The sequence below is a fragment of the Tursiops truncatus genome, chromosome 17 (genome assembly GCF_011762595.2).
Source record: "Tursiops truncatus isolate mTurTru1 chromosome 17, mTurTru1.mat.Y, whole genome shotgun sequence".
NCBI classification, from domain to species: Eukaryota; Metazoa; Chordata; class Mammalia; order Artiodactyla; family Delphinidae; genus Tursiops; species Tursiops truncatus.
In genome coordinates, this window is record NC_047050.1 from 24,536,337 (window position 1) to 24,546,767 (window position 10,431).

Below are 10,431 nucleotides of genomic sequence, written 5' to 3' on the forward strand. Positions count from 1 at the left end.
CTGGGTAAACCTACACTATATACATATTGTAGGGGTTCATAACGGAGCGTCCCCCAAATGTTCCATTTTTGAATGAGGATTATTTTGAGCTAAAGGCAACTGAGACCTGGTGAGTGCAAGAGAAAATACTCTCCCTCCCTTAACTACCTAGAAGAATTTAAACTGGAAATTTTTCTCAGAAAAGAGTTATTATTGGAGATATGCTTTATCTAAAGGGGCCCATCTATATGGTAGGGCAAATATCTAATTACCAAACATCTGCTTTTCTTCTTATCATCCTCCTGTCCTTGGAAGCCCCAGGCCCCCATCTCATTTCCTTAGCTCAGGATGGCATGTAGTCCTCATTTTACTTTTCTGCCTCTGACCCTCTCATGCACGTGGGGTCTCTGGCCCCTTTATGTGTGGGGGATTCTTATATGTATAAAATTAAATTTGATTTTCTCCTGTTAAATCTATCTCATGTCAATTTAATTCTTAGACCAGCCAGAAGAACTTAGAAGGTTTCCTAGAGGAAAGTTTTCTTCCTCCTCAACAATATACACTATAGTAAACCTATGATAGGTAGACAGACAGACATTTATTGGCCAGAACCAACTGCCCCTATTCTCAATAATTCATTTGGTAACCATGTAGTGAGGACTTACCATGCTTCAGGCACTTTTGTTTTCATATGCATTATTTTACTTAAAGGTTGCAACAGTTCCATGAGAAGATATGATCAGCTTCATCATATGGACGAGGAAACTGAGGCTCAGGGGAAGTTATTTATCCTCAAGTCACACAGCAAGAGCAAAGAGTAGAACACACTGACTCCAAAGTCCATATTCAGGGAATACATAGTATGATAAGCTTGCATCACATGAAATACAAGGACTAGTCTATGGTCCTTAAAAGAGTTCCGCTTCGGGTTTCCCTGGTGGTGCAGTGGTTGAGAGTCCGCCTGCCGATGCAGGGGACGCGGGTTCGTGCCCCGGTCCGGGAAGATCCCACATGCCGCGGAGCGGCTGGGCCCGGTGAGCCATGGCCGCTGAGCCTGCGCGTCCGAAGCCTGTGCTCCGCAACTGGAGAGGCCGCAACAGTGAGAGGCCCGCGTACCGCAAAAAAAAAAAAAAAAAAAAAAAAGACAGGATATTGTCACCAATGTGTTGCAAATGAGAGTTCTCAAAAATGAATGACATGAAGTCTGGGACCAAACCTCACAAAAAGCCAGAACTTTGTCTCCTTCTAAGTATCTGATTTGAACACCTCAATTTGTCTAGCAAATGATGCTTTTGTCTTCTTGATTAAAAAAAATTTAACAAAAAACTTTAGAAATTAGTTTTTTGGTTCTTCATTGTCAATCATCTTAAAATAAAAATCTTGCCAACTCTGTGGTGACAAGTGTTGGTTTTTAACCAAATAAAATTTTCCAGGCATTTGCAGAAATGTCATTTGAGTCCTCTTTAAGTCTCGTTTAAATAAACAAAGCTGCTAAAATCGGTGTAATCGAAGAGTAGATAGAATATCTCATTCCTTCAAATTAAAACCATTTCAAGCTTCCTACCTCTAGTGAGCAAGAAGTACAATCTTTTTCTAGGAGCCTCAGCTGCTACTTTACAATTGTCCTCAAGTAACTCAGGGATTTTTCAGTCCAAGGAGGTTGTTCTGCTTTCAAATGCCTGACTGAAAGTAAAATGAATCCTCTAGTACACAGGGAGGTCTAGTGCTCCGATCTGGTTTTGGCAGTGTTGCAAACTGGTCCCACACAATCCAAAAGATTTTTGTCCAGTGCTGCGAGTGATTCAGATGGCTGCAGAGACTTTGGTACCTAGTGCATTGATCTTGGCTTCCCAAAAGGGCAATTGTTAAAGCTATAGTCACATCTGCAGCTGGTGTTCCCAACCCCGAAGACTGTCTGCTGTGCCAAGGTGGTTTGGGGTTACAGAGGGGTCAGGTTCCAGCCTTAGCCACACACTATACCAGGACAAAATCTGCTCCCTGGCGTGGTGATCAGATCACTGTTCCAGACTTCCCTAATGGGGAGTTCCCTCTTGGGGGCCTTTGATATCCTTTCCTACCAACGGACTTACATCCATGACAGAGGTTCCAATTATGCTAAACCTCAAAATGGAAGACAGGCCAGATCCAATGCCCCTGACACCTCCCCAGACACCTGACTATTCGTGGAGGGGTTCTGGGAAGGATGGCCTTTGTCAAGCCACAGAGTGCTCTGGTCATCACCTACATGAGTGATAGGTGCCTTGTATTTGCATAATAAAGAGCGCCCTTCATGGTGATTTCTTCCCCTGCGATCTTGGGTATCTTGCTAACTTTATTTAGTCTCCGGAGCTGACTTATTTTAAATGGCAACTCCTTTCACTAAAAACAAAAACAAAAAAAACACATACAGATTCCACCTACCAAGACCTTCTTAATTAATAGTTAATTATTCAGTGGACTTTGATTAAAAATGACAAAAATTTATAAACACAAAATGCAGGTTCCTTATGGGTGGAATCTTCAGGATACCTAACAAGATTTCACGTTTTGACATAACATAGGTTGGAATTACAGACAGAGTTTTTAGTTCTGGAAAAAAATGTATCATAGAATCATCTCTATTAAAGGTTGGAATGAAAGTTTATTTTTTAAAAAATGGCTTATCCTTCTACCTCTGGATCTTTTGTTTAATCAATCATGGCTGTGTAAAATGTGTGAAAGGAAAATCAAAATGGAGTTGGTATTGCTAAGAGAGCTCTCTAAAATGGAGCCAGCCAGGAGGCCATCGAGGAAGTGTGACTTATGCATGTCTCAGACAAAATGAAACTTTTGACCACTTATTACCTTAACACATGCATCCAGAACATCTACCCAATGTTCCAGAAACTCAAGATATTTATTGGACCCTTACCCTAAAATAACTCATGAGAGCCTTCAGGACAAATATTTCCTTTCTTGAATCAGGGTCAGTCATAATTCTTGAACAATCTTGTGGCTTTTGCCTGCATAAGCTCCTTTCTCCCCCCTGCAATACTCTTTCAGTTTTACCCGAATCTGTGTCTCTTTTTTTTTTAATTTTAAAATAAATTTTTTTTTGGGGGGGGGCCATGTTGCACGGCATGTGGGATCTTATTTCCTGACCAGGGATTGAACCCAGGCCCCCTTCAGTGTGGAGTCTTAACCACTGGACTACAAGGGAAGTCCCAAATCTGTGTCTCCTGAATTGCAATTCTTAAGACTTCAAATAAAGCCTTTTGTTCTTTGCAGCCTTGATACTGATTATTGTTGGACAAATGGTTGGTATGAACTCAAGCAATTAGTTAGCCTGCTTTATGCCTCTCATTCTTAAACAATAAATAAATAGCTTGAATAACTTCATCCCCATCCAAATTAGACAAATTTTCCTACATAAAAATCTCAATCTTCCATGATACATCTATAAGATAAATAAAATATATTCCATTTGTACACATTCATCTGCTTTTAAGGTGCAAGATCAAACATACAGAGAGTAACCATAATAATTATAGAGTTTACTATGTGTTAGGCATTATTCTGAGGACCTTATTAATACTAACTCATTTAATCTTCACAACAATATCATGAGGTAGGTACTATCGTTATCCCCACTTTCCACATGAATTTAGGCATAGAGAGATTAAGTAACTTGACCAATGTCACCCAGTTGGTGACAGAGCTGAAATTGCAGACCCCGGCATAATCTGGCCCTAGAGTATATGATATTGACTTCCATAGATATTAATGATTAATTAATTTAATGTTTTATGAGCACCAACTCAATTAAAAGTATTGGTTAAAAACTGTAGGGAATTCAAAGAATAATATGTGGTCCCTGCCCTCAAGAAACTTATATTTTGGTTGTTGCTTTAAGTAGAAAACAGCAACTGTGAGTGGTTATTCTTGTCAACCTGAACCCATTGCCCTGCCCGTGGTGTTAATGTCCCAGAGTTTTATGCCAGAATTACAGGCTTAGGAGTTAAGCAAGATCTTAAACCTCAGTTGAATCTCTTCATTTTACAGATTTGAAAACTGAACTGCAGAGAAGTGTCTTGTTCGAGACCACAAAGTTAAGGATAAAGAGCAACTAGAAAGGCAGTTTCTTGTCTCCCAATCAGTAAAATTTGTTCATGAAAATGTACATAAGTCAAATTTATGCAAGCTTAATTATATTTTAAGCCCCTAAGTGGAGATTTCCATTTAAAGGAGTCAGTAGTAAAGTATTTCATGTAGGCAATTAACATTTTATAAAATGAATAATAACCATGCCAAACCAGCGCTTTGATGAATCTTGGTATTAACATACTGGATTTGGTGAAATAAGAAAAAAAGAACTTTGGTTGTCTTATCAGCTGGCAAACTGAACAAAAATTCCCTAATACTATGAGTAAGATGGTGAATAACACTAATAGGAAAATGCTCGAAGTTTTAGGCTTTATGCAGAGTTATCAGATTAGTATTTCAAACCAACAGTAGATATATCACTGTCAAAAGTTTAAAGTCTGGTAAAATAATTATAGCAGCTAACACTTGCTGAGCACGTACTCTGTTCTAAGTACATTGTCAATATGATCTCATTTAATTCCTATGACAATTTGATGGAGTTTACACTATTATCTCCATTTCTTATGTAAGGAAATGGTACTACAGGATGGCTAAGTAATTTGCCTATAACTAAGGCCTGGGAAATGTGGGAAGCAGAATTATTTAGAGTGTTATTTCTCTTTCTTGATGCCCTCACTTTCTTTGCAGAGAAGTGCAAACTGGAACTAGATACTAAAAATTGCTTTTGAAAACTCAACAGTGGTGTAAAAACAAACATACTATTCATTTGGGCCCTAGTCTGTGCTTCAACACTTATTTGAATAAGCACACCGGAAATATGCTACATATTATGGGGAGTATCAAAATGAATATTGTTATCGTATTCTATTGTTTATATTATTATATTATACTGTTCATACTATTATATTGTACTGTTAGTATTGTTATATTGTTTACATATTATATTATGTTGATAATTTGCATGCTCAAGGATTTATAGCAAAATAGGGAGGATACGATAGGAACACAAATAGCTGTAATAAAAGCCAGGTTGGCTAAGTACTATGAGCATAAAAAATTGTGATGAGAATTTAGAGGAAATTTTAGTTCCCGGTAGCTAAGGGGGATGAGTCAAAGCTTCATGGCAAGGGTGGTATTTGAGCCAGGTCTGTGAGAGTGATCAAAATATAGACAGAGATGACGTGGTCCCCTCAGGTTTCAGGGACAGTGTGAACAAAGGCAGAGTCATGAGTTATCAAGTTATCTGTTGATTGGAGCAAAGACTACCTGTAAAGAAGTGGGAGGGGAGATAAAACTGGAACGCTAGAGTGAAGTCAGTGAGCAGAGTGTACAAAATGCCTCACTAAGGAATACAGACTTTATTCAAGAGGCAAAAAGTTTTGTAGCAGGGAAAGCACATGATCAAAGTTAGATTTTAGGAAGATTAATCTGCCAGTGCTTGGAGAGTGGACAGAGAGGCCAAAAGCCAGGTAAGAAAGGTTTAGGGAAGCAGCAGTCTAGGGCAGAACAAAAGTGGTAGTACTGGGAATAGAGAGGAGACTGATAAAAAGATATTACAGGAAATTGCCTGTAAAAAGAAGAGGGAAGAAAGGAGAAGAGGGGGAAGAGATGACCCTGTGCTTCAGGGTAAATGGTAACGTCTTTAGTGGGAGACGTGGATGACAGGAGGAAGTATAATTATGAGAGCAGAAATGCTATATTTAGTTTAAGACATTGATTCCAAATATGAATTTACGTATTCATTCACTGTGTGAGCATTTACCAAATGCCTATTATGGAAGGGCAGCCCTTCCGTAAATACTTGGGATATATCATAATCACTATAGGAGGACTTTTTTTTTTTTATTGTTCTTTTCTGTTCAAGAGACCATAATAAAGTATTATATTCAAATCCAACTCTATAGAACATTTCCAAGCCAATACAGTTGAAAAGTAGTCTCCTTCCTCCGAATTCCTGTACATTTAACTGTCTGTGCTATTCATTGGTGTTTAGCACATATGATTATATGTATGTATATATTTCTCCCCTAATGTCAAGTTTTCAATCAGATCATAAGTGAGTTGAGAGCAGGCATCATTTCAGATATTCTTTGAATCTCCCACAGTACCTCATTCAGAGTAGGAAAATTCAGTAAAGCTTTAACTGTTAGACCGGGGGATTTTTCTTTCTTTCTCTTCTATGATAAGGATACATCTTTTCTTAGCCTTGTAGAACAGAAGGATCAGTAAAATTTCACATCCAGAACACATGGCCACTGTGAAAGGAGCCACAGAAGCCAAGTCTGCATTGGACCGTGAAAAAGAAAGCTGAATAATAGCAAGGGCTAAGAAACTATTCAGTACCCCACCTTCGATAGCAACAGTTTTACAAACAGGAAGAGGCAGCATAGACATTTTAGCAAAAAAGTACCCAAACGACAAACCCAAAGCAGGAACTAAGACACCCGATAAAAGCACCTCTAGGTTCACTGTTTTTAGAAACATTAATCCCATTCTGAAAGTCAAATAAATCCCTACAAACATTAAAATAAAACTCAGAGGCCTTATGATCCTCTCCAGGAAGTTTGCTTTTTCAGGTAGTCTACGCTTGATGATTATTCCCACTGATATAGGTATAAGTACGAAAAGGAGTGTTGACATAATTTTAGAAACAGGAATATGCAAAGTACCTGATAACCCTAACATCCTACTGTATATGTACGAATTGGCAGGCATCATTATCAGGGCCAATAACGTTGATGTGCAAGTCATCAAAATGGCCAAAGTGACATCTCCTTCTAGAAGCAGAGCGAACAGATAGCCCCCACCCCCTCCTGGGCAGCTACAGGTCATTACAAATCCAAAAGCCTGTGCTTCAGGCAATGCCAAAATCTGCGTCAAAAGGAATCCACAAAATGGCATAAGAAAAAACTGTATAACTGCCCCAAGAATTATTGGCAAAGGTCTCTTCCATATTGTATGAAACACCTGTAATTCAATCTTACAACCAAACGCACATTTATTTAACAGTATCATTGGCAGAAAAAGCATAAGGATATTTCTATCAATAAGGTTTGATGTCTGGAAAAGACTGTCTTGTCTTTGTTTGAGCACTCTGACTTTGACATTCTTTATTTCTTCAATGAGTCTTTCTTGCCTACCTTCAGAATCCCACAATTGAATGGTCAGATTTGTCTCCCCGTCTTCATCTGTCACCAGGTTTATGGTAAAGTTGGTAACATCTGATAAGGTCTTAGTCACATTCACCACTTGGAGCATTTTAGGATCTTCTAGTTGCACAAAGAGGTAGCTGGAGTTTGGCTGTTGACCTCTGTAACTTGACCTTACAACGACAGTTTCTTCAGTCTTTGTGAAAAATAGTATTTCAGTCTTTTCTATGTTCAGAAAACTGAGAAACGATTTCCTTGCCTCCCCAAGAGGCACAGATGACAAAAGCAGGACCATAAAAAGTTTTCTAATCATTTTGAAGGCTTAAATAAATTACATATGCAAAACCATTTAAATAAACTAAAGAACGTTCTTCATACAGGTGTTCCAGTGATGGTCTGAGGTTGTTAGGTAACAGTTGTTTCTGCTAGATCAAAGTCCAGTAGGAGGGACTCTTGTACTTTTCAAACAAATACAGAGCTATCTAATGAGTGACATAACGGTTTAACCTACAGTTACGAAATGTTAAAGTCATAGCATTTAACAGGTTCAGTTTATCACAGCAGAAACCTAATCTTTACTCCTGACTTCATTTCTGCCACTGGAAAAACAGCCTCCTACTTATTTGATTTTAAAACCTTAGTGTCATCTTTTTTTGAGTTCTGTTCCTTCCTAAGGAAAATCTACACTAAAAGCAGACAGGATCCAAAAATTTTAAATAGACGTTGAGGAGGCCTAGAGGTGGGTGTTACTATTTTATTCATTCAGGTCAGAATCAAATAAAAATTTACTGAATCTGTGCTCTAGGGCCCTGAGCTAGGAGCTGAGTATACCACAGTCATCAAGCTAGGTGACTCTTCCCTCCTGGAGCTTGGCCTTGGAGGCTCTTTATCATTACTTAGGAAACTGCAGAGCCCATAAATTGGCCTTGCAGCATCCTTAGGCTAGTTAGGGTTTTCCCATGACTCTAAACAGTGATGGTATCAGTTAGGCAAAAACTGAAACGGTTTGTGGTGTCCTTAGGTAGAAAAAAAAATTCCTGGATGGTTACCAGATAGCTTGGCAACCTAGGGAGAGCACATAGCCAGATCCATGGCCAAAGGTACAGCCTGGTTAAGGGACCACTGCTGCTGGACACTTGGACCCTGACACAATGGGGCAATCGAAGCCCACTGACTAATTCTAATCTTTTATTCCTTCCTAGTAACACGACTCCTTACTCACAGCTATGGCAAGGATATTCAATTGACCCAACTTAGGTCATATGCCTGTCTTGGAATAAGGAAGGAATAAGAAAAGAGTCAGGCTTTTTGAACTTCAACCCACAGATTCACAAATGCTTTCTGTTTCCCAAACAAGAGGAGGGGCTTCTGATGCTAAGCAGAAAAAGAAAAAAAAAAAAAAAAAAGAACAACAAAAAAACCCCAGTACAGTTATCTACTGAGCCTACAGATCTAGTAGTCTCTGATCATATAATCATTTCAGCAGATCCTTCCTGTAATCATGACACAATCTGTGTCAGATGCAACAATGACAGTTACACATTAAGTATTTTAGATCATAAAATGTTTGCTCCTCAAAAATTGTCAAAGCAATTTTTATTGGATATTTTTACAAGTTTTTGAAATTTTGACTTATGTAGGTTAATCTTTCAAATACAATAGACTTTATAGTCCATCAATTTTATTTCCATGTACCACACTGAGAAAAACAAAATACACTATACCAATGTTGAAAATAGGGACTGGAACTAATGCTTCTGTGATATTTCAGTTAAGTTCCCAGAGAACTTCCCTGGTTTAAAAAGACAAAAAACAAACATAAGACAAGAACTTTATGAAACCAAAGTTATCTTTACAGTTATGTGACCAAATATCTTAATTCACAATTTTTGTTGCCCAGGTCAAAGAGGTGAGGAATGTAAATTTTACTTTCCTCAGATCCTTCCATCTGTAGCCTTTACCCTTCTTCAGGTTCTCCAAGGCTTCTTATCTGAAAACTGCCTGGAATAAAATCTGACAAATCTGGGAAAAATCTAGTAATTTATTATTCATGTGTATTTACTGGCTGATTATATGAAGCTTAAGCTCATTTGTATCATACTGTAGTTAGATATTTATCTGAATTTAAAACATTTTTCTACTTGTGGGTTTTCTGCTTGTAATTCTAGTCGCCTGTGAGCAGGTAGAAAGATTCTAAGGAGGGGTGGGGACAGCCAACCCTAGAATTATATTAAGCGGACTCAACTGAAAGCCCTAAAAGAAAGCCTGAGAAAGATGTCTGATTTCAGAGTAATTTGGAAACGAGACACTGGGGGGACTTCCTCTCGTGCCCACAATCTTGTTCTCTTTAGGAGACTTCTCAGGCCAGATCTCCCATCCATAGAGCCTCCAAGAATGCTGGCACCTGTGTCTCTTACAGACTAGTTTGCTCCACTATCTGGGACCAGATGACATAAATCCTTCCCTCCATGCTGCTTTGTCTCTTTTCTAATCATTGACAGGACCTCTTCTTTAGTCTCAAGTGTAGCTCAATCTCTGCTCACCTTACTTCCCTTCTTTTCAACCCGCATTGGTATTTTTTCCGGTATATTTAGCTTCAGTTCAATTCATGAGACATGTGTTGGTCATCTACCCTGTGCAAGTAATTATGCAGACGCTAAGGTATTTGTATTAAAACTTTCTGGTATCTGGGAATATATTTAAATATTATTTCTACTTCTGGTCTTATGGTTTCTGATAAAAGAGCTATTAGAACATAGCTATACTTACTATATATTCTTTGGCACTTGCCACGCTGCTTTGTATTATAGTTTTAAGTACGTATACATCTCTTCATTGTATCCACCACGGCAGTTAGAATCAAATCCTTACATTTAGTAGGTACTTGAATAACTAGGTTAATAAATGAATGTCTAAGCAGCTGATAGGAGTCAGAAGTTATCTCCATTCACTGCATGAAAATAATATGAAGAAAGAATTAGAGATGAAATAAACACTGTGAGTTTATTCCTTTAATTAAACCTAAAGCCACTATCCCTGTCTATCGCAAAGTAGGAAAGGGACAAATAACAAACAGAAATAACTTCTATTTCTTCTCTATAGTAGTACTTTGCTGAGTATAGATAGAATACATCAGTCAGGAGCATTAATTTTAATGTGTTGGTAAAATGTAGTTACTTTTGGCATGTGTTTTGCTTTGGTATATATATAAAGGACTTGT

The 10,431-nt window shown here is 38.2% G+C and overlaps 1 protein-coding gene across 1 annotated transcript; it reads right to left on the reverse strand.

Annotated features, from left to right (window-relative positions):
• Positions 1–6,032: 6,032 nt before the first annotated feature.
• Positions 6,033–8,662, reverse strand: SLC10A5 (solute carrier family 10 member 5). The gene has a single exon (XM_019926297.3). The coding sequence runs from the start codon at positions 7,522–7,524 to the stop codon at positions 6,202–6,204; it is 1,323 nt and encodes a 440-aa protein (XP_019781856.2). The 5' UTR covers positions 7,525–8,662; the 3' UTR covers positions 6,033–6,201.
• Positions 8,663–10,431: the final 1,769 nt, after the last annotated feature.

Coding starts and splice junctions, on each gene's coding strand:
- SLC10A5 (XM_019926297.3), bottom strand. CDS start 7,524: ATGATTAGAAAACTTTTTATGGTCCTGCTTTTGTCATCTGTGCCTCTT.